Source organism: Durotheca rogersii (assembly GCF_024521655.1).
Source record: "Durotheca rogersii strain YMJ 92031201 chromosome Unknown GGS23scaffold_51, whole genome shotgun sequence".
Classification (NCBI taxonomy): Eukaryota; Fungi; Ascomycota; class Sordariomycetes; order Xylariales; family Xylariaceae; genus Durotheca; species Durotheca rogersii.
The window spans coordinates 157849-182400 of NW_026251282.1; the positions used below are offsets into that span (position 1 = coordinate 157849).

At 43.9% G+C, this 24552-nt stretch overlaps 4 protein-coding genes across 4 annotated transcripts; 3 read left to right on the plus strand and 1 right to left on the minus strand.

The window, feature by feature from the left end:
• Window positions 1-1127: 1127 nt before the first annotated feature.
• On the plus strand, window positions 1128-3455 carry GGS23DRAFT_608138 (uncharacterized protein; the record flags this gene model as incomplete). The annotated part of the gene is made up of 6 exons (XM_051520160.1): window positions 1128-1178; window positions 1265-1288; window positions 1350-2201; window positions 2264-2689; window positions 2748-3010; window positions 3068-3455. 6 exons carry the CDS (start codon window positions 1128-1130, stop codon window positions 3453-3455), a joined length of 2004 nt encoding a protein of 667 aa, XP_051367327.1.
• Window positions 3456-4128: 673 nt separating this feature from the next.
• GGS23DRAFT_618919 (uncharacterized protein) lies at window positions 4129-6449 on the minus strand (the record flags this gene model as incomplete). Its single annotated transcript, XM_051520970.1, has 5 exons — window positions 5714-6449; window positions 5499-5598; window positions 5230-5379; window positions 4288-4951; window positions 4129-4149 (listed from the first exon to the last, which is right to left on the minus strand). Exons 1-5 carry the CDS (start codon window positions 5727-5729, stop codon window positions 4129-4131), a joined length of 951 nt encoding a protein of 316 aa, XP_051367328.1. The 5' UTR covers window positions 5730-6449.
• Window positions 6450-9960: 3511 nt separating this feature from the next.
• Window positions 9961-11588, plus strand: GGS23DRAFT_589601 (uncharacterized protein). The gene is made up of 2 exons (XM_051517635.1): window positions 9961-10622; window positions 10711-11588. The coding sequence occupies exons 1-2, from the start codon at window positions 10550-10552 to the stop codon at window positions 11265-11267; spliced, it is 630 nt and encodes a 209-aa protein (XP_051367329.1). The 5' UTR covers window positions 9961-10549; the 3' UTR covers window positions 11268-11588.
• Window positions 11589-11623: 35 nt separating this feature from the next.
• On the plus strand, window positions 11624-13523 carry GGS23DRAFT_589605 (uncharacterized protein). The gene is made up of 6 exons (XM_051517636.1): window positions 11624-12212; window positions 12266-12464; window positions 12531-12637; window positions 12688-12815; window positions 12876-13280; window positions 13355-13523. The coding sequence occupies exons 1-5, from the start codon at window positions 11834-11836 to the stop codon at window positions 12993-12995; spliced, it is 933 nt and encodes a 310-aa protein (XP_051367330.1). The 5' UTR covers window positions 11624-11833; the 3' UTR covers window positions 12996-13280; window positions 13355-13523.
• The last annotated feature ends 11029 nt before the right edge of the window (window positions 13524-24552 follow it).

The window sequence follows — 24552 nt, forward strand, 5'->3', positions numbered from 1 at the left end:
CGTTGCTACACCTTTTGTAGGCATTGTTTTTCGATAGGGAAAGTGAGACTTAATTACGCGCCATACTGCACCGTAATTCTCTGTAAAGTAATTTGCCCTGAGTTGGCGTGAGACCTTTCTATAAGATTGTCTGCCATAGTAAGTGGTTGTGGTAGTTGCTGGCGTTGGTGATGATGTTGATAAAGTTCATGTTGATGTTGTGGCTGTGGTTGTGGCTGTGGTGTGGAGTGTGTTGGGTGCTAGTACTTATATTGTTCCTCTATAAGGATATCGGATAGTGCAATAGTCGGATATTATTTGCTCCATATTAGGACGTTGCATTATCCCGACGAGGGTTTAAGAATTATTAGGGCGTTCATGACCTATCTACCTGTCTCCTTATACATACCACTGCTACATTAAGCAGTAGAATAAATAGCAAATAACCGACCTAAGAAACATTCAACACTAAAACTATATAATATCATCGCTATGGTTAATATCATTAGGTGCGTCGGTCGCTAGGCATTTTTCTTCTTCCTTCCTCACCATCTTCTCTTATATCCGGCAGGCCTCCAACGGGGTCTAGGACCTCACGGATCGCCTATTAGAAATCCCCACGTCTTTTATTAGCCATGTCGTGCAGCGTATTGACCGTATTAAATCACGTTCACTACGCGCCATGGGCTCTCTGATCCCATCGGACCGTCTCTAGAGCCCGGCTCGGCGCGTCGTCACTATGCGGGCTGTGCTACCCCCTGACTAGGAGCCATCGAGCCCAGTACCGTTGTATAAGGCGGTCCATCGTTAGGTTAAGATCCATGCCGCTTTCCGAGACGTCGTGAACCCACGCTAGAGAGGCTTGCACTATGAAGTTGTATTCGAGGCTGCTATATATGCGTTGTTGGTGCTGTTTACACCTGTTGTTTATACCTATTTCCTGTCTATACTGGCCTACATTTTATGCGTACTGTCTATACTGTGCATATTAGGCAGAAGCGAAACAGCCCAAAACAAAACACAACAGATTAAAAAGAACAAAACAAAAACACAACTTACACCGAAGTGGTATAACTAACTCGGTGACGGCCGAGCGGTGTTTGGTTGGTTCCGAGCTCTCCGTCGCGGTTTAAGTCCGAGACGTAGCCATGGAAGAAGCACCCGATGGCCGGCGAGAGCGGACCGGCAGGATTCAAGCAGTGAGTTTCTTTGACAGAAAAAAAAGGAGAAAATACCCCCTTAGCATGTGGGCGACATCTTGTCTAATCTTAGAGACGGCTTCAAGTGCGACAACTGCAAGGATCGCAAGGTATGGCTCCACCCGCACACCGCTGGAACGACGGCGACTGATCCGATCCTGACTCTGCTAGACGAGGTGTGATCGGGCAACACCATGCTCCAGCTGCGTTACGGCGAACCTCACCTGCCGCATGACCCGGACGAGGCCGGAGAAGCGCCAGCGCATCGTCATCTCGGCTAAGTACGACGAAGCTCTCGAGAGCGTCGACCACCGGCTCCAAGAGGTCCTAGAGACTGTCACCGCTCTCCAGCGCGATGTCAGCCGTAGCCCGGCAGCCGCTCAGCAGAGCCTCCAGCGAGCTTCTGATTTTCCGGCCGGCTCTGCCGTCGCTCTCCTCTCTGGGAGCTCTAACACCTCCGGCGGGTACAGGGCCTACCCATCCTTCGACGCCCAGGTTCGGCGGATGGCGGCCGCCCATCTACCGCAGCGGCCGTCCGAGAACGGCACGGCGAGCTCGAACATAATCCAGGAGATCCTCGAATGGACGGCAAATTCCGGCACGATCGCGCCGCAGAGCAGGATACCCTCTGCGCTGCCCTTTCTCGAGCAGCATCCGGAACTGGCAAGCTATACCATGCCGCCGAGCGACGTCGTGCTAAGACTGCTGCGACTCGCTCGGGTCGAGAAGCAGCGGTTCTTTGCTGATGTCGGCTTCTTGGACGAGCAGCAGTTCACCGAGCTCTGTCGCGAGATCTTCTTCGCCGTCCACCCCTACTCGTTGTGCACCTGGAGCCTTGTCAATACAGGGCTTCTCCACCTATTCCTGGATCTCGACCCTGATCGTTACGCCGACGTCGGCCTGGAGGCGCACGAAGTCGAGAATATCGCAGAGCTGCTCGCCAAGAACTCTCAGGCCTCTGCTGAGAGCTTCCGGATGTCCTTCGAGCCCTCTATAGAAGCATGCCAAGCCATGGCGTTGGCGGTAAGTTTATCTCGGAGTTCGTAACGTCGCGGTATGTCCGTTTGCTGATGTATGCACGGTAGGGAACATCCTGCGCCAAACTCGGACACCTCACAAAAGCCTGGAATTTGATCTCGGCCGCTTCTCGGATGTGTACCGACCTCGGCCTCCATCGATTGCCTACAGTGCCTTTCGACGAAGACGAGATGAAGAAGCGGGTCACCTTTTGGTACCTGTACATCTGGGACAAGGGCCTGGCGCTCACGTTGGGGAGAACCCAGTCAATCCACCAGTACGATGTGTCTACTGAGCGCATGGTGCATCCCTTCGACATACGCGGTATCGCCGGCAAAACGGCTGCTGCCTTCCAAGAGCTGGCGGTGCTAGAAGGCGAGATACAACCCCTTCTTTTCTCAGTTTCTTCTCAGCAGATCAACCTGCACGTGCGTGCTCAGAGATCGCGGGAAATCCGCGCGAGACTGAAACAGATTCGGGCGGAGTTGAGCAAGGTAAGTTGAATAATACTATCACGATCGTCGAGGAAGCTTTTCCTAACAAAACGAATAGGTAAATGACGAGCGGACTTCGATCGTAACATTCAGCGAAGCTACAGTACTAGTAGAATACCTCCTCAGCGCGTTGGTGACGGTAGTGTGCAGCACAGTTGCGTTGGAATTGCCGGATCACAACTCGAACCAGCCAGGTCATGCCTGTGCTGAGTGCGTTGATGCCGCTCGGCACGCGCTGGAAATCATAGTGAAGTCGGGGAATGCGATCAAGGAGATGAACCCGAGCGGTTGGATAAAAGGCTGGACATTTTTTATGAACACGTACGCGCCGCTACCATCCATGGATTCCTCACTTCTGTGCTGACTATTCCGCCACAGGTTCCTGTCGCTAATGCCCTTCACGCCGTATATCGTTCTAGTAGTCCACGCCGTATCTGAATTCGCCGTCGCGGACCTAGATCTCCTCGCGTCCGTAGTTTCGCTTATGGAGCCCATAGCAGAACGTTCCTCGACAATCCGCCCTGTTTACGAGATCTGCGCAAAACTATACCAGTTTGCCGAATCCACGATTCGCCCGCGCATGGAGGATAGTTCTGTACAAACGACAGCGTCCACCGAAGCTGCCTTCGCGGGCTATTTCGAGCCGGGCCTGATGTCTTTGCACGGGTCGGTTAGCCCAACAGACAGCAATCCCGCTCCGCTCATGTCGTTGGGAGACTTTCAGATGATGCTTGGTGGATTGGACATGGACGGGAGACAGTCGTAAAGTGCTGGCAGTTCCAAAGAAAAAAATTTTGGGGGGGGGGGGGGGGGGGCTTAATATCGTCGAAATTCAGGGGCATATACACGAAGGCTGTATAATAATTCGAGAAGTAGTTGGGTGAGTCTGGGTGGGTTATGATCTTGACGTTCGTGCCAAGCTGTCATTATGCCATATAACCAGTCCCTTTTCCTGCTAGAACAGTCCCGGCGACGTCCACGCTTCATCAACCCATATAATAACCGATAACATGATAACGCGCCGAGATGCATTTAGGTAGTTTCGGCGAGTCGTTTATACACCCAAACCCCCACGATAATAACCCGCGGCAAAGTCTAAGCTTGATTTACAAATATCCAGGTCAGGCACTAAGTTCCTGTCGTTCCTTTTAGCGTGTATGTTATTTTAAATCTCCACTCCCTCGGTCGAGTCTCGGCCTCATGATACTTCTCCGGGGATATGTCAAGCGCGAGTGGACGTGAATCGAGGACGCAAACTAGTTAATTGCAAAGAAGTAGATATTAGACCCAGTAGCATCGCGGGGGTACACGTACATATTACAGTTGGGTACCGCAGTTTGAGCCCCTTTACCAGCCGCTGTAACAGCACAACCAGTCAAGCAACAAACGGTTACGAACGCAAGAGTGAGGATGACAACGTACTGTGGACATATTCTCCCTCATACCTGAAACAACACAAACTAAGGGCAATCGCGGATAGATGACCGCCCTTTTCGCTGAGCTAACCGGGCCCACGGAAGGACGAATAGCGGGTAAAAGGGGAAAGAGAGGGAGAAGGGGAAGACGGCCGAATACCACATCGACCGCAGCGAGCGTACCTCGTCGCCGCTTCTCCCGTCCCCGCCCCTCTCTATCCTCCCGCGTGCCTTATCCCGCGCGCAGCGGCACTCCCGGAGCGGGTCCCACGCCGCGGTGTCATCCTGCGGCGTGACCTCAGTCAGGCCGTCACGGGAGAGGTAGGTGCGGGCGTCGGGGGGCAAGGCACGACGGCGAGGGTGTCTGGCGGCCCAGAGAGCCAGGGCGGCGAGGGTGGCGGCGGCGTCGAACGTGCAGAAGGGCCACTCGGCGCGCCGCGCGACCGCCTCGGGCGCGGTCTGCTCCGCTACGCGGTACGCCGCGCGCACCGCGAGGAGCGCGAGCCCCACGTACACCGTGCTCAGCACGCCTCTGGCCGCCGCGAGCCGCGCCCGCACGCACCGCCGCCGCGCCACCGCGGCGAGGAGCCCCGCGCCCGCCAGCGCACCCAGCTGTGCCGCGATCGCGGCCCACAGAAGCGCCGCGCCGCGCGACGAAGGGGGCGATGGGGGGAAAGGGGACGGGCTTGTGGCTAGCGAGGCGGCAGCGGCCCCGCTGAGCGCCTCGATAGCGAGTGTGAGCACCGTAAGGAAGAGGAGGGTCCAGCGCGGGGGCGCCGGGGACACGTACGGCACGTAGGCAAGGACCCGGCTCAGGATTTTGTAGGTTGCGAGGGCGATGAGGGGCCTGTGGGGGGGGATGATTAGAAATAGTACAAAATTTCATGCAGCTGCGGAGGGCGGGAAGGAGTGGTAGGGAGGGTTGGTAGATGGTATCTCTTCTCTCAATATGGGGGTTGGTTTTTCCTTCTCGTCTTCGGAACGCGACGGGTCGGTTTCCTCCCCTCTCTTAGGTGATTATCGAGTATATTCTTTTCTTTTTCAATTTCAGCCATGGTGCTTGGACGACTAGTCCATGTATCAAGGATGTGTATATGGACGTAACGAAATACGACTGGGACGTACGGGCTAGCATATATGAGAGTGACGCTGGCGATGAAAAGGTCTGATTCTTCGTAGTTGCGGAAGGCACCGTTGATCCGTAGAGCGAATCCGACGACATAGAGAAGGCCGGCAACGATGAAGAGGCCGGTAAGCTTAAAGCTTCGATATAGACTGCGGTACGAAGAAAGGCGTGAGCTGATGTGCAGGCGTGGTACGTACTCAACATATAATACCTAGGTAGACGTAGGTGGTGAAGATAGGGGTAGTGGAAAGACGACGACTGTACGCACCAGCATTGCCAGAAGTGTATCGTCGTTAAGACGGAGAAGGCGAACAGGAAGAAGAAGGCGATGCCCTTGTTGGGGATATATACCCAGAGATTAACTCCCTCTGGCCACAGATGGGAGGAAGCGTCAGTTAAGCCACCCGCGTTGACAGAGAAAATGTTAAGACACAAGGCATATTAACGCAGAAGATTTAATCAACTCTAGAAAGCCTAGCATACCGTACTTATGGGACATAGTAAAATGATATATTAAAGTATTGTGAGAAAGATGTACGGAACTTCCGAGAGGAAAGTCGAAAGAAAGTGGAAAGAAGCAAGAGGAGAGAACAGGAAAGAAGGGGGGAAATGGTATACCGATATGCTATGTAGGTTCCAACTCTCAGGCCGGTTATACGTGTCTCTTCGTCCCGACTTACCCGTCTCTATCGTACAATTCAGGCCTCGGTCTCTATCTAACTGCGGGTACGGGCTAGACGCCGGCGACGGCAGGCAGATAGACAAGACAACTGATAGCCGACGGCCGACCGGATATACCAGTAATATAGACCTTCCCTTAAGACGGCTCGCCCTCTTCCATACTACTTCGCGTGAATTGAACATCTTATTCTTAGATGGGAGCATCACAGCAGGTGCCCACACCCGTAGCGTGTATAAGTTTACTCAGTCAGCGTTCCCGTAGTAGGTAATATAACGGCATGTCCGTATGCACCCCCTGTACTCACGCATCGCCATGGTAAGGCGGGTATGCCCTAAGCCCCCAGTGCCCCATTCTGTCTCCTACCCAGTTTGGCTCCGAACACAGCGTTCCCCTTTTGTAGTTTTCCCGATGGTGCTCCGCCTTCACCTATCGGCCACTAGGAGAACGGGGAAGCAGAACCAAACAAAGACTCCCGGTGCCCGAGGTTTCCCCCCCTAGTTTTGTCTACTAGTAATACCACAGAACGGGTCGCTGTAGGCTATTTATCATCATAAGCCACATATCCCACCCCAGTAGCTCGTTGTTGATAAGACGCCATCATGACGCGGACGAGGGTCAGTCTACCTGCCAGTCTGCCTTACGATGCAACCTCTCTCCCAAGCTGCTCGTAATGTTGGATGTGCCGGTAGCCCTAAGCCATCCGCGACGTACCCGGGATACCTACGTATAGGCCCGGGGTGGGAACGAAGAATGGGATATTGCCTAGATACTCGTCCATGTAAGCCTAGTGTGTTCGAGCTCCCACCGACTGGTAAGGCATATTTGCGCATGTCCGCAGTACATTACGGAGTCGCATATCTACATCTGCATATGTGCATACGTGGAGACTAGTTCAATTACCCGCACCTAGGACCATATTCTTGGCCGCGTTCGGCTTGACCCTGGTTGAGGCCTAACCAAGCTTTTCTTGTCGCGCAGGAAAGCTATATTACATTGGAAATAACCCTACAGTGACATTACCAACTAAATAGGAAAGTATACGCGCCTACTTTCCATGTGCTACGTTTCTGCGTGCAATTTACTGTATTACGCCGTATTGGTTTCCAATCACATTCTTTTCTCCGAATGACTTCTCTTATCCCCTGTACTTGTTGATCATAGCCCTCCTCGACGTTCGCAACCGTGTGAGTACCGTTGTCGAAAGCACCTCATTGTGGGTCCCGGCTATGTAGGTACTGCTTGTACGAGTAACTACGTAGGCATGTATTATAAGTCCGCCAGAGGGTGCAAGAAGAACGGGTCCACCCAGGGCACCAGGGTCGTCTCCAATACCAGGCTCTGAATACCTGCAGGGGCCCCACGCTTTCGACCAGGAAGCGAGATCCCTGATAAATCCTAGTCGAGCTGAAGCTGAGGCAAAGAGCCCAAGCCTAGACCTCGGATCTCATCAGGGATACCTATTGCACAGATGTACTATAGGTACTACACATGCATATGTATGTGCACCGTGCAACTAGGCTCCGGGTCCACTTGCAAGAGCCTCTATCGCGAAGGAAGTGGTTAACATGAGCTCCGGGATATGGGGACGTGTTGAGTAACGGTTGAATAGCTATTATGTAGTGGTGAAGTTGAGCTACAGGCTTCGCCATTATACATAGGGTTCACCCATTTAAGGTGGCGTCACGGTTATATTTTGTGAAAGACCGAGGCTACCGTGCCCATGGTAACACCGACCTGGTCCCGTTTACCTAGGTAACCTACGGAATCCTAAGACATCGGCGCGTAACGTTAATCGTGAGCATTTAAGGCACTTAACCTTAATATATAATACACTAGGTGCCTTTTGTGCCTCTAAGTGGGTTGGCATTCAGTTCTCTCAGCCGGTCCACAGGTGAGCGCCTCTTGAGCTATCAACTGGGGGACTTCTCGCTACAGATGCCCAGGACCACAGAGCTTGTTCTGTTCATAAGAAGCGCTCGGGACACTATTCTCACCAAGGCCATCGAACCAAACGCCCGCTATATTGAAATAGATGGGCTCGTCCAGGCCTATTCCTGTAAAGACATATAAGCATGTGGCTGATAATCTCAGGATTTCCACCTCGGGAGGCTCTACATAGCTAGACATATTTGCCTAATTCTGTACATTTTCCCGCAATGGGTGTAAGGTGCGCGTGTCATGTCCTAGTCCATTTTACAGCCTGTCATAGCGTGTGTTGCCGTATAAGTCATTATAATAATGAACAAGAGCCACGAAAGATGGCTACGAATATTGGGTACACAGGAATCTGGTAATATATTAGCCGCCCTTTTCTCCCGCCTGAAAAGAAGATATTCCCAAGTAATTATCCTGAAGGCCAATATAGATTGCGGAAGAGCGAGAGTTTGAAGTTATAAAAATGGGCGAAGAGCTTATGTAGGTGAACATCGTAATCCCTGCACTTTCTAGCCTTACAATCAACGTACTGTAGGTGTTTATATTCTTGGATTGTATAGTCATAATATGAAGAATTGGTTCTATTGAAATTCCGTTGTTGTATGCCGCTTTTCTTCTTCCCAGAGAGGGTAGAAGTGGCTGTACGTAGGTCCCTTAGGTTAGTGCTTCAGTATGAGCTCCATTAAAAGATATCCTTTTCGTTTCAAATCCCACTTGAATCTCAGTAAATATAACTAGAGAGCCAGAAATAAGTACTCTCTCTTAGGTCCAGATCAATTTAAACTAGTATCAATCAGTTGTATTTGGCAAGATGGAAAATGTTCTCGAGATTTGGTACTAGGAGTGTATTGGCAACGTTATAGTCATCTAACCAGCAACTACCTACCTAATTTAACGAAATTCCCTACCTAATGACCTACCTCTACGCAGTCGGCGCCTTCAATTTACATGTAGGTTCGCTTACATAGTAAAACTCATACTAGGAGTCCGATAAGAGAATAAAAAGACATCGCAGGAGAAATTTCACGTCTCTACTTAGGAATATAGGGGTACATAACTGCAGATAACCACTATCGCTACCATTATTGCCCTCCCGTAACCCACGCCCGTGGGGGAGGTGGCGAGAGGATGAGGTGCCTCCATCTCTCTTTCTAGACCTCGGGGCGTTCAACATCCCAACGTTTAATTTTACCAAAACGTTGGATTAATACATCAATCGATTTCTCTGGATGGCTAAGAATGATCGATGTCTCCCACTCCCAGGTTTATGAAATTTGAGTTCCTAATCGTCGTCCAGAACCTCCTCCTCTATGCGTGAATTCTCACCATCGCGCTCTGGGCCGAGTTAGCTAACCAAGACATAATACGTGGTTTAGTTAGTCGGGCCGCCTACCCTTCATCCTAAAACGACACGAGAAAATCATGAAAACACGGTCTTAGCCTCCAACCTCAGCCTACTAGCGAAGAGAAATCCTCGTCCAAAAGCACCGTAATAACACCCGCGAGTATTTGACAATCGTTTTCTGACACTAACAGCAACGGTCACAGCATTAACATGTCAACCCGAAACTAAGTAAGCCTCTAGAGAGGAGGAACCGTTATGTATACTAATCGTACAGCCTAATTTAACTCAATAGTTGGACGGGAGAAGAACAACGCATGACCACAACAGTAATCATGAGCCACTTGGCCTTAAGACAATCTTTCAGTCCAGTGCTTTAATTTTATTAGCAACCAAACCTCTCTCCGCCTAGTAGAGACGATTGTACAAGACTCACCCTAGCTTACGGTTCTGTTCCTACTTACTTTCGTCTTAGGATGACAACAGGTGGCTTTTGCTGATGACTATTGGGGATTTCTAAATTCCGATCAAAGGCTGGGCAGCTTTCTACGCTTCCACCACCGGGGGTTAGGTGTTGAATCCGTGGTCCCGAGATAGCTAGTGCTGGTTTGGTATGAATACGATAGATAGATCTAGATGGCGAATATATGTCCCGAATATTGCAAAGGATGACTGAGCGCCTGCCCATAGTCAGGTAGCTTCTAAATCTACGGGACACACATGGCTGTGACCAGATCGTTTTAGACGATTAGTGTAACGGGGATAAAATATGCCTTGAGTCTGGTAAGCCGTTAGGTATCGGAGAGTCGGTCGTTGGACTAGCGTCCATTTCTGTCGCCCGCCGGCCTTCTCGTCGTCAAGTCAATATCCATTTTTGGAAAGTCCGACACCGCAACTAATACCCGCCATCAGTGTCCAGGCTGACCCGAAGATATCAGAGCGGACAGCACAAGTCAGAAGACGGCTTTGATGAAAATCATAAGATCGGATGATTACCATGACCCCAAAAAGCGACATTGACCCTGGGTCACGTTCTACAAGGAAGGGGACCGTTATTCAATTTGGCAGCTCCGTAGCGCAGTTCTTAGCATGCCAGGGCCGTCGGGCCATCATCGGCAAAGGAACTGCGAACGCAATAATCCATTGTAAGGCAACGTGTAGTATTAGGAGTGAGGATGATGTGGTCTCCGACTGCGGGAAGAGCCCGAGTATTTAAACCCGGGCAATGCCGTCTCTAGGTTGTCCTACTGGGAGCCGCACGCGACAATCAGCATCTCAAAATACTTCGGTCTCCTGAACATTTGAGGGCCTTCGATATTAGATCTCCCAAGGCGCAACGAAATCGACCCCTCTACCCGTCATGGCATTCAACCTAGAGGCACCGCCGGGCACCGACATCTGGCGGAAGCCACCGAGCACCAACATTTGGAACGGTAGGTATCTACGTAGCCCTGCCTCCGCTTCTGTGGCCGCCCTCTTCCCCCCTTTTCCAAGCTTGCCGCTAACACAGCAGCTCCTAAGCACCCATCTCACACACGAATACGGGCCCGCTGAAGAAGTTCCTCTCGGCGCGCGTGACATTCTGGGCGGACTGGACCGAGAGGTACGACCAGGCGGGGTTGCTCCTCGTGCCACGGCGGGCTTCGGCGCCACCGCCGACGTCGACGGGGCCAGCGCCAGACAAGTGGATCAAGACGGGGCTCGAGTACTACCAGTCGCGGCCGCAGCTGAGCACTGTGGGGTGCGACCGGTTCGCGGACTGGAGCGTGGTGCCGCTCGTGCTCACAGCGGGCGAGGCGGACCCGGGGGCGGGGACCGGGCTCACCATCGAGATCGCGCGCGAGGGCGACGAGCACGGCAAGAGCCTCTGGGTGTACCGGCTGGTGCTGGGGTCCGGCGGCGAGGTGGCGGAGAGGATCCCGCTCCGGGAGATCTGCTGGGTGCTCGCGGACGAAGACGACGAGACGGCCGGCGAGTGGTTGCTCGACGTGGGCCCGCTCGTGGCGCGCCCCGAGAAGGTGGCGGCGGCTCCCTTGAAGGTTGAGTTTAAGAGTTTCGAGGTCCAGTGGGCATCGTAGGTGACGCGAGGAGACCAGGGAGGAGGCAGGTAATTTACCGATGGGAAGATGTACCTACCTATTATTGCTTTTACAATACCTATGCCCTAGCGTGTTCTTGCATTGAGGAAGAACCCGTAGAGGTCTGTTGAGAGGTACCTCCAGGTTACTGTTAGAGGTACTAGGCCTCATCTCTTCTACCTGCTAATATTTGCTATGTACCTAGGTACCTGTGTCGCAGTGCTAGGGTACCGCTTGACAGCGGCAATTTCAAATGGAAGTACCTACATGGGACATTTCCACGTCTAATAGCAGGTACCTAAGGTACCTAAAGTATCTGCCTAGGAGGTACCTAATGTCAAGTAGGTATAATAGGTAGGCGGGTTACAAGGGGAGCCCCTCCCCTCCGCGTCGCGCCAGGACAATTTTCACGCGTTGGGTTTGACCTAGAAAAGCCAGGCCTGCTTCCACTCTCCTTTTAGGGGGCAGTCGAGCTTCCCGAGCGAAGCATCTCCTTACCTACCACTTCTCCTCTCTTTCTTCACGCGGCGGGTTTTGAGAGGAGAATCCCCGGATGCTCTATCGCCATGGCCGTCCTCGACGAATTTCCTGGTATCCGGGTCACCGTCAAGATCAATGGCCAGACCGCTCCTGAACTCGCGGATCCCAACATCGCGGAACAAGAGCCCGCTAACCACCCTACTTCATCTAAATACATCGAGTGCATCAACGGTGCGAATTTCGCTGTCAGATTGTGTGTAACCGATGACTACGACTGGAAACCCCGAGGGCACGCTCTTCGGCTACAGGTCGACGTGGATGGAAAGTCTATTATATCACACATAATCAGGGAGAAGGACCTTTGGCATGGTGTTTACAAGACGGACGTGAAGGGTCCAATGACATATGACGTCGCGACCAGGCAATGGAAAGATGGAAGATGTAAATTTTCCGTGGTTCGCACCGGTATTACCTCTAGTTGTGTGTGCTGTAATCAAGAGCTAACTGACAATATCAAGTTGATGACTCGAAGATAGATCGAGTCAAGAGAGATGTGAAAGTCACAAAAAGCCTAGGGCAAATCCAGGTTTTCGTCTTCCGATGCATCTACCTGGGAAGTACGGATCCGGTACCACATTATTATACTAATGTATACACTGGAACGCTCGAGTTCTCCGAGAAGTCTTTGAAGGGCAAAGCCGTGTCTCACGGAATGTCGTAAGTGCATCGAGTTAAGGACACCTAATTGTCCACAGCGCAATGCTAACAATGGTTACCTCCGAGGCTCTCGTCACTGAAAACGGTCCCCGCGCCTCGTACTTGTTCTGTGAAAGATTTAGAGGCAGACGGCGGACCAATTGCGGAGTACCGATTCCACTACAGGTCTAGAGGTATGGAAGATAGAAACGGAAGCTGAAGTAACTGTTAACCGAGGACCTAGATGCTTTGAGACAGGAAATGATTATTCCTCGGACATCATCTCCAGGCTTGTCTATGGCGTCAGGACTGGCTGACATGCCACGCATTCAACTAGAAAAACTGGCTCGAGAACGGCTCGAGCAATTGCAGGTGCGTCGTCATAGTATTACGGATAGCTTTTCTTGGTGCTTGAGCTCACCACGGGGCTAGGCGGGCCGGCGCTTCAAACGAGAGCGCGGTTTAGACGACAAGGATAGTGTTATTCCACGACCCGCCAAGATCTCTCGGTGTTCAGATTCGCCAATCGTGATTGACCTGACAGACGATTAACTAGAGGATACAATTCAGATTACCTAATAGCAGACGAAGATGCGTTTCTTAGTACTACACCGTGACGAAGGGTGTGTCATGGAAAGGATAGCAAAGGGTGATCTCACTGGTGTTCAGTGGGAGATCAGTTATGCAATGATTCGCAGTTGATACAGTTGCAGGAGGATTTCACCGCGAAGGGTTCCTTACAGGGCCCGTAATAATGATCCTATCCGGAGGATAGTTATAATACGCATAACCCCTTGTTATGCTAATTAATGACGGGGTTAAATACCCCTATAAATAACCCTGTAAATAACCCTATAAATAATCCTATAAATAACCCTGTAAATAACCCTGTAAATAACCCTATAAATAATCCTATAAAAGGATATTATTTAGGGGAAACTCTGTTTTTACTGGCTAAAAAACGCGCTATGGGTCCCTAAAAATACGTATACCTAATAAAAACGGTAGGATAAATAAAGGTTTTCTTATTTAACGTATTTCTATTACCTCCTAAGATCCTTACGTATATTTACTAACGCGTTTATTTATACGTTTCTATTTTTATTTATATAATTCCTATTCTTTTCCGTATCTTATAATCTATCCTTATAATCTATCCTTAGTTTAATTAAAATAAAGTTACTTTAAGTTAAAGAATGTCGTACTTACGGAAGAATTTAAGCCATCGAGTAATTTATTAATCTACGAAATTACGCTATATTTATAAAAGATTATTTCTCTTACTGCGAAAATATACGCCGTCTTACTTAGGTTAGTATTCTATATTAATAATTTATACTCTACCGTTAATTTTACATAGGATTTCCGATCCGATCCTACGTTTAAGACGTTTTAACCGGCTTCGCTATTAAATATTACTTATTATCGATTATATTTTATTACCGCGTAACCTCGGGTATATAGTTTAAGCGCTAAAGAAATAGCTTTACGCGTAAGTAACGCATTACGATAGTAAATTCGAAGACGGTATAAGATAACCCGACGTAATAACGATAATCCTTCTTTTATTTCTTTACTTTCTTCGTTAATAATATAATTATAACTAACGGATTTAGCGATAGCGTTAGAACTAGCGCCCCGGGGGCGACCTCTTCGAGTACTTACGTAAAAGTTAGCTCGTCGAAGCCGACCTTTACGTACGCCTACGTTAAAATAAGCGCGAGAATTAATTCGTCGAGGCCGATCTTTACGTACGCTTACGTTAAAACTAACGCTAGAGCTAATTCGTCGAAGCTAACCTTTACGTACGCTTACGTTAAAACTAACGCTAGAGTTAGTTCGTCGAAGCCGACCTCTACGTACGCTTACGTTAGAACTAATACTAGAGTTAATTCGTCGAAGCCGACCTTTACGCGCGTTTACGCTAGAATTAACGCTAGAGCTAGTTCGTCGAAGCCGATCTTTACGCGCGTTTACGTTAAAATTAACGCTAAAGCTAGTTCGTCGAAGCCGACCTTTACGCGCGTCTACGTTAAAATTAATATTAAAGTAAGTATAAATACGTCGAGGCCGACCTTTATAGCTTTTTACGTTAAAACCCCTTACGTTAAAACTAACGTAAGAATAACCGCGCCTAAGCTAACCTTTTAATTAAACCTCTCCCTTAAATACCGCTCGCTTTTAAGAACTTAGTAGCGTTTTTAATCGTTAAAACTCGTTTATAATTAAGCCGCTACGGTAGGAAGGAAACCTCGACGCTAACGTAATTAGCGATACCGATTACGCGATTTTAATACGGTTTTAATTAACGTTAAAATAAAAACGACGTAAATATTATAGTCGTTACGGAAAGTATTAATTTAATATAGATTTAAATACCGCGGATATTTATAAGCGTTATCGTAATAAAGGCTAGAAGAAGCGCGTAAATAAGCCTTTCTTTTTTAACGTAAGTAATTATCTTAACTTTAATATCCTTTCTTTTTCTAATTTATTACTAAAGTTAATAATAATCGAAGAATTATTTATTACGCGGATTTACGTAGTAATAAATATATTTATAATCCGCGGCTAGTAATATAAATATCGCGACTACGTCGTATACTTTATACGTAACGTTAATAAAGTATACGATTATCTTCCTCTCCTCCTTTAATATCTTAATATCGTCTTATTATACCTACGCGAGTTAACGTAAAATCCCGAGTAAATAATTTAGTTTCGAACTAAGTTTAAAATATACCGGCGCGTTATTAAGATATAACTTAAGTATTTAAAATATAACTACCCGGGTTATAAAGACTTTAAATAAAATCGCGCCGCGCTAAAAGAGCTACTTAACGACGGTAATGTTTTTAAGTAGCTTAATATTTAAGACTTCGTCGATAACGATTAAGCGCTCTAGGCTAGCTTAATTACGGAAGTCGACCTAAAAGAATTAAAGGCTTAATACGATAAATTTATTATACTAAACGTTACGTTAAAATAAATTAAAATAAAGCGTTTAGAGTTAGAATTAAAGGAAGCGCTTATTTCTAAAGGTTATTTCGTTAAGTTTATAGGTACTTATTATTTATTTATACTTTTTATTCGCTAGACCTTTATTAACGAATTTATACGTTTAATTACGTTATTTTTACTAGCGTTTCCTATCTTATTTTTGCGTAAAGAAGCTAAATTTATATATCTAAAGTAACGTAAGATCGATTTCGACGATTAGGTATAATACGTTATACGTTAACGCGATAATCGATTCGCGTAATACCTTATTTTCCGCTTTATCGCGCTTAATATACTTATGCGTTAATAAGCGATAATAATAAGTAAATATTTCGTAAGGAGAAAAGGCGCCTAGTAGTAATAAATTACGCGATAAGATCTCGAGTAAGCGTTAAAGAACCTTAAGAATACCGAGGTTAATGCGTTATTAAGAAGTATTACGCGCGTTATAGTTTATTTAAAGGATACGCGGCCTTTTTAGTTTAAACGAAAACGCGAATACGTTACTTTTACTAAGTACCTCGGAATTCCTAGCGCTTTTCTTACCTTAAGTCTTATTAATCTTTACTAACGGAGCCTTTTTTAATATATATTACGCTTTTAGGAATAGCTTTCTTTCCTTAAAATTTAACGCATACGCTTATCCCGCGAATTATTAAAAACTAATCCCTATATTACCGCGTAACATTTTTACGCTCGGAATTAACTCTTCCGTAATATCGTTTTAATTAAGAAGTTCGATTTACGCGATTATTAATATCGATACGAATTTTAAGGGCGTAGAAATACGTACTACTACGGGTTATTTTAATTCGAAGGTAATCCGTTACTTAATATAACCTCTTTCGAATAACGCTAAAACTATACTCGCATTTAAAGCTACTACGCCTCTACGATTAACCTAAAGCCGCGCCGGCGCTTAAATTAAAATAAGGATAATCCGTTCGTACTACGGCCTTTAAACGCGCGGCCGTCGTTTCGTTAGCTCTCTTAGATTATTAATCGTTACTAACGCTATAAATACTCCCCCGTATATTACTTCCGTATTAATAAGCGTAAAACGCGAGAAGCGGGATAAGGTAATAGCGTTTTATTACCTTTAAAATACCGATTTCTTTTCCCGCGGCCGTACCGCGCCTACGCCGAGATTATTATATAGCCGTATAAAACCTAATAATTATTTAAAGCGTAACGTAACAACGAATAATTAAATTAATATAATTAAATAATTACCTTTACTTAGCTAATTAATATCGATATTTCGCCTTATATTAACGTAGAAGCTATTATAAATTACGTAGCGAAGTATTACTTTAAAGCGGAAATTAAAACCGATAATTATAGCGTCCTTATTAAATAGATTCTTTTAAAGGTTTCTAACGTAAATCCTCTTCTTTTTTTTATATCGAAGTTAATAAATAAATTAATCGAGGAACGAAATTACTTTACGTAAGAGGTTTATTATATATTATATAGGCTATCCTTATAAGTTAATTCGCGTATTATACGTAACGTAAATTACCGGCCCTTAACGGAATAAGACTATAACCTCGAGCTTAGCTCTAGCGACGTTTCTAACGGGCGTAATACTTATAAGAAGTATCTTTAGCGCGATTTAAAGGTACTAAAGATTATTAAATTAAGTTTCTTTCGCTTCGTATCGATTTAAAATTTTAATAAGCCATACGCTTGCGATTAACGCCCTTTTTAACGTAACGTAAAAGAACGTATACTATAGTGGTGCGGTAAGACATGCCCTCTTGATGCATTACGTAATACGCTACGATAGGCCTTATGCCTATATAGAGTAACCATAGCTCCCGTAAGTACGGGATATACCATGCTTATTATTTAGTTTATTACCTAGTTAGATTATTATCTTTATTATTTTTACCTTAATTAAAGATTCGTTTTTGCCATTAGATTCGTCGTTCTCCGATTAATATATTTATTTTAGTTATAGGCGCTTAAGTTACTTCGTCGTACCGCTATAGCCGAATAAGTAACTTTCGCGTTTTACTCCTTTTCTTCCCTTACCTCTTATGCCTTCGGACTAGCGACTACTATATCTCTACGACTAAGGGGCATAGCTAAGATACGATAATTACATTAGATTCCTTACCTTTCGATTAATATAGCGATATTAGTTTTATTTATCCTAAACTATCGTACGTATTATAGTCTTCGATAAAATATACTTTCGAGTAAACCTATCCGGGTCTCTAGCATTACGTACGCTTTACTCTTCCTTAGTAGCGACTACCTTATAACTTTTTCGACCTTTTAACCTTAATCTTAGGAGTTTCTATTACGTTATTAGGATTTAAAGGATACCGATCGCCGTCGGTACCGCTATTTAACCCGTAAAGTAGTCTACGTTTTACGTTAAATAAAGTATCCCGCCTTATAGTTATTTATTTACTATAGGAAGGTACGTATAAGCCCGGGAACTTTTATAACGATATTATAACTATTAGGATAGCGCTTAGCCTTTAATACCTATAACGCTAATAAGCTATCGATACTACGATATAATACGACGATTAAACCGCGTTTATACCGATTAAAACATCCTTCGTATAATTATTTATCTACTATACGGAAGAACCCGTAAGCCTAGGAAATTATCGTCGTAATACTACCGCTACTAGGGATAATACTTAGCCCTCGATACTAACCGCTCCCTCGAACCGCTAGTAGTATAATATATCTTACGCGAATAAATAACGCTTTTAACGATTAAGGCAGCCCCCTTATAATTATCTATCTACTATATAAACTAAACGTACGAGCGCTTTAATATAAATTACGATAACCTATACGACCCGTTACTTCCTTATTAATATTAAGGGCGGATAAAGGCTAATAATAATTATATCCTAACCGATCTTACGATAGCTTCTTTTTCCCTTTAAACCTATTAATCGATATAAATTAAATATATAAATACTAATAACTTATTATATTAAAGGCATTTTAAGATACCTAGGCGTAGCGACTTAACGATATAATATACGATATAATATAGATATTTATATTAATAGTATAAATAAGATTAATAAATTAATAGCTACTAATAACCGATAGTTTTAAAGAGAACTAGGAATTAATATTAATAAGACTACGTAAATATAAAGAATTAAGGAAACGGAACTAGAGTCGAGCTAATAGGTATACCTATATATAGGCTAGCCCTATATTACTAACTAATAGCTAGTATAACGAAAAGTACTAATATAGGCGTAAAACGGCGCCTAGCGGTAATACCGCTAATATTATTAAATAGCTTCCGTTAAATCGAGACCGGCCTATAGTTATAACCGGTATCGTATCTAAAGCGATCCTCTACTCGGGATCTATCCTTTATACGTATTACCTTAACGAAGGTTATACGTTAGGAGTTCTAAACCTTAATAGAAGGAATTATCGTCGACTTATTTATAATAATTAAACTATTAATCCAGGGAATACGTATCGTACTCTAGTTAGGCGTTAGCCGATTAAAAAAGCTCGTATAATACCCGGACCCTATCGATCGGGATAATATAATAAATAATAATATACCTATATTAAAGGAAAAATATTAGGATATAAATAATAACTATTATACCTTTACCCCTATATTAGATAATAAAACCCTTACTACCCTCCTTTTTACTTTATACCTCGTACCGATAGACTAAACGGAATCCGTAGCTAGGAAACGGAATAAATCGCTATTAGGACCCGAAGTAATAAAGATTAAACTATTAATAAAGACCTTAAGAGTCGATACTAGCTCTCCGCCCTTATATCCGCCCGAAAAGGAGAAGGACGACGATAAAACTCCTACTTAGTTACTCCTTATCCGTAGCTCTATACTTATCCCGTTAATCCCTATGGTATTATCTTAGAATAATAATAACGGGGCTTTTAGTAGTTAGAATATACCGGTAGTTACCCCGACTATCGTAATACTAGCCATTAGGTTCCCTAACCCTACCGATTACCCTAGGCTTAAGTTTAACGAATATAACGTAACTTAATAACTAAAAAGGGTAAATCGATTATTTAACCGTTACCGTATAAGCGACGACGATAAGATTAAGGAGATCGGCGAATAGATTACGACTAAGATTATTAGGAAGCGTATTAACGACGTTACGAAGGATTAAACGATCTAAAGAGTTATCGTTATAATCCTAAAGTACCGTTTTAGGATTATCGATAGACTAGGCTAAGCTAACGTTAAACGTAAACTCGTATAACTAGAACGAGGTAACGTAATTAACGATCCTAAGGCGATCTTTACGTATCTTATAAACTATAAACGCCTTTCCAAGCTCGTAAACGATAACGGAAAGCTTCCCTAGAAGGTAGGATACCTAACCGATAAACTCCGGATATTTTTAATTATAAAGTTCTATAAGACGGGAGACTATAATTATAATAAGATCGGAAATGTCGACTACCGGACTCTTTATACCTAGCTCTATAAGTAATAAGGAAGAGTAAAGCGTACGCGATACTAGAGACCCGGATAGGTTCACTCGAAAGTATACTCTATCGGAAACTATAGTACGTACGATAGTCCAAGATAAATAAAACTAATATCACTATATTAATCGAGAGATAAGGAATCTAATGTAGTTATCGTATCTTAGCTATGCCCTTTAGTCGTAAAGATATAGTAGTCGCTAGCCCGAAGGTATAAGAAATAAGGGGAAAAAAGGGGCAAAACGTAAAAGTTACTTATTCGGCTATAGCGGTACGACGAAGTAACTTAAGCGCTTATAATTAAAATAGATATACTAATCGGAGAACGACGAATTTAATAATAAAAACGAATCTTTAATTAAGGTAAAAATAATAAAGATAATAATCTAATTAAGTAATAAATTAAATAATAAGTATAGTATGTTCCGTACTTACGGGAGTTATGGTTATTTTATATAGGTATAAGGCCTATCGTAACGTATTACGTAATATATTAAAAGGATATGTTTTACCGTATTATTATAGCCTCCTTAGTTTAATTATACCATAAGGGATAATTAAATTAAAAAGGATAATACGGTAAGTTCCGATTAATATTTTCCCTTAAAAACTACCGCGAAACTTTATTTTATCAGCTATTATTTAACTACTAAGGCCGGGCCTTTAGCTTTTCGTTTAATATAATAAGGAGGCTTCTTTATTATTTTACGATTAACTTAGCCCGGTTTACCTTTACCGATCTAACCCGATCGGCGTTTTCTTTTTCTATTTCGGTTACCTTCTTTTTAGTTTCGGCCTAGCCCTTTTAATTAAGAGAATAATAAGGTAGCGGGCGCGTTCCGAGGATTAACTAGGTATCTCCCCTCTACCTATAGGGTATGGAGGTCTTTCCGGACTAGAAAGCTTTAATTTTTATTAAGCCGGGAAAAGGGAAGGGGCGCGTTATAACCTTAACGAGGTTATCGTAGCGGAGGTTTACGTTCGTTAATACGAAGGAATAAAGGGAATTAGGTACTAAGGCTATAAAGGAACGGCGGACTTCGGCTTATGCGATAAACCGAACGGAGGATTTACGGCTAGGGGGCTCGCCGATCGGCGTACTTTAAGCGGATATTATAGCGTTAATAAAGTTAATTCGCTTTTAGTAATTTACGGCTTACCGAAGACGCTTAACGATACCTATCCCCTCCTTTAAAACTCGAACGCTATAAAATTACTTTACTACTTCGGCGTATTCTCTTATAATATTAAGGGGGTTAAGCCCCTTATTTTCTTAGGCTTAGTAAGCGACTTCGATCGGTCGTTTAAAGATAAGATACGGTAGAATGCCGCTCTAAAACCCGTAGCTAAAGCTATTTTATTAGTTTATTAGCGCGACGTAATAAGTAAACTAAGAGGTTATATTAAGCTCGAGATTACCGTTTTCTTATATTCGCCGTAGTTAGCCGAACGCGTACGCCGCCCGATCGAAGGCGTCGTCTTTAACTATATTAAAGTTAAATAATCTCCGGGGCTTAGGGAGGTATAGTATTACGGCGAAGTAAGCTTAGAAGAACTTTAAAGAGTCGGTAATAATTCGTTCGGGATTTATTAGATCCGTATAAATCGTAAAGATTAAAGTAAAGGTAGGGTTATCGAGAAGGTATTAGCGGGTTAAGAAGTTAAACGATCCTATCGATCGGTAGCTTATCGTTTAATACGGGTCTACTTCGAAGGCCGCCTTTCGGCTTTCGAGGTCGTAGTTAATTATAATATAAAAGGCGCGGATATCTTCGTTAATAAGGTAGTCGTAACGGGCGAGGCATACGAAAGAATTAACTAGGGCTACCTTCGTTTATTCTTATAACTATTAGTCTATAATTCGGGATCGATTAACGGATAACCGGAAGGCCTAGGTTATATCGGATCCTAACTCGATCGGACCCTTCCTCGAATCGTAATTATCCAGAGTATTAAGCTAATACTTTTTTATATTATTTTAGTTATCTTTACTACCGTAAATCTCCCGTAGGAGTTTAATTAAGTCGGTTAGATCGGCGCGACGTACGTCTCTATAAACGGAGGAAAGGAAGAAGAAGAGGAGGATTCCGGCGAAACGGGGGAAAGATATCGTAAAAATAAATAAAAAAAATTAGGGGAAGAAGGAAAAAAAGATAATAAGTTAAAAGTAAAAGTAAGAATTTAAATTAATAATAAGAAAGGCAGGCTAAAGATTAATAAGAATATAATAATTATAGGGGAAGGGATTTCGGAATAGGATACCTAAAGAGGAAAAAGAGAGGGAGGAAGGAAGACGTATTAACGATATAGTTAAATATACCTTTACGGTTAACGCTTTAGGAAAGCGCGTTCTTCCGCGTACGTATAAAGCTATAATAAGAGACGCGTTAGTTTATAGCTTCTTATTATATACTCTTAATAAAGTAATAAGTACGTACGTTCGTAGATTCGTAATTAAACGTAGGCTAAGGTAAGTATTATCGAGACTTTCCTAAGTACGGTACTTACGACTTAGGTAACGTATTCGACTTTCTCGTTCTCGTCCGACCTTTCCTCTTATTTCTCGTTATTCTACGGTTCCGATTTACTTCCTTTTTTTTATTCCTTAGGTTCTCTATCTTCGTTTTAATTCGTTTTTCGATTTTTCTTAATTTTAGATTTATAATTTCGTCGTTCCTATCTTTCTTTTATATATATATATATATAATAAACCCTACTATCTAGAAGTAACTCCTTAAACTAAATTAGGCGTCCGTCCTTAAGCTATTCGAGTAATTAAAGGCTACGGGAATTACCGACGAAGAGATTACCGGGGCGTTTAAGAAGGCTAAGGAGGATAAGAAAAAGGCCGTAACGTATTAACGGACTAAGTCGATACCGCCGCCGGTAAACCTAATAAATAAGTAGCCCGACGAATCCTTTCGCCGCCTACCTTTTACCGAGAAGTTCCGGGACGTTAATCGGCTAATTCCTAAGCTTTAGTAGGTACCGTACGCCCCGTATTTCCGCCCGCTAAACTAGAGCCCGAAAGTAATTATCGGCCGGTAGCTCCGGGGCATCGAAGGAATTCGGGTAATAAACTAATAACGCTAGGTATATAGCTTTTAATATTAATAAGATTTATTAATCGAAGGTTATATTAATTAATAATAAGATAATTCGTAACGTTCGGTTTTATTTTCTAGGTAGGCCGGCGGCCGGCCGGTATATCGTATGGGAGATTATAAGTAAGGATTTTTAGGAGGTTACCTACCTCTAAAGCTACGTTATATCCCTCGCCCGTTACGTTTAGTTCTTTCGCCGCCGGACGTTATTTATAGAGATTAATAATAAGAACCCGGTTAACGAATATTTCCGTCGGTTAACGACGGACCCTCGTTACGTCGTTAGCTTATTCGTTTAATAGTATAAGGTACCTAACGAAGTACCTTATTAATATTACGAACGCCGGCTCGCTTCCTTTAATATTACTAAGTACGCGGGTATATAGCCCTTCTTTTCCTACCGATCCTTAGCTCCCGATCGTATTTTTAGGTACTCTTACGGTATTTATCTCTTTTTTATTAACGGAATACGCTATAAATTCCGGGACGAGCGGTTTACCTACCTACGGATAAGGATAAATCGTAATCCCTTTTTAATAGAGGATTTAAGCTAGGCCGTATATCCGCTTATAATACGGGTAACGGGGAAGGAGTTATTATTTATAATAAACTTAAAGATCGTTACTTTCCGGGGGTCGGAAAATAAATAAGTTTTTAGTTTTCTTAGTAACTAGTAAGTAAAGGATAAGGTAAGAGGATAGAGAGGAAAAGAGAGGTATTAATCGGCGGATATACGTTACTTCTAGCTTATTTTTAGACGCGTATTCCTTTCCTTTCCTTTTCTTTTTCTTTTGCTTTTACTAATATGAATTACTTTCCTTGCTTTCCCTTTAAATATTAAAATATACCCATATTAAAATGTAATAATTACGTAATACTAGGATATTAATATCCCGGATTCCTAACGATAAACGCAAAGGATAACTTATTTAAGTATAGGAACGCGTTAATCGGCGTTAATAATCTATAGGAATATGCTTTCTTTTAAGGTAAGAAGTAAAGGAGGGGCGTATTTATTAGTATTATAATTTAAGGTATTAATTTCGTATATAAGCTACTAGTTTAATAACCCTATAGGGATAACTTCTTTCCTCCCTTACTTAGGAAAGCGACTATATGTTAAGTTCCTAGGCTTTATTATTCTTCGATCGGTATAGGTCGGTTATTTTAGGATACTATAGTTTTATCGTATTATAATAAGAGGGTTATTTATTAAGTCGGGTCGATCTTCTTAGTCCGGGTTTATCGTTAGGTATAACTTCGTATCCTTTAAGCTTCTTATTTAGTATTTTTATTATAATTCGTACCTTATTATTCGGAATTAATTATTCTTCTTTTTTATCGTCGATTACCGAGGGTATAGGCTCTAGGCCTTTTTTAGCTTAAGGGTCGTTAGTAGTTATCGATTCCTAGTCCTTATATTTAGTCGGTAATAGGCGTATAATTTATTCGTCTTTCTCCGGGTTTTTTAACTCCTAAAATCCGTTAGTATTTTAGATAAATTTCCGTAGTTTATAGCCTAAAACCGG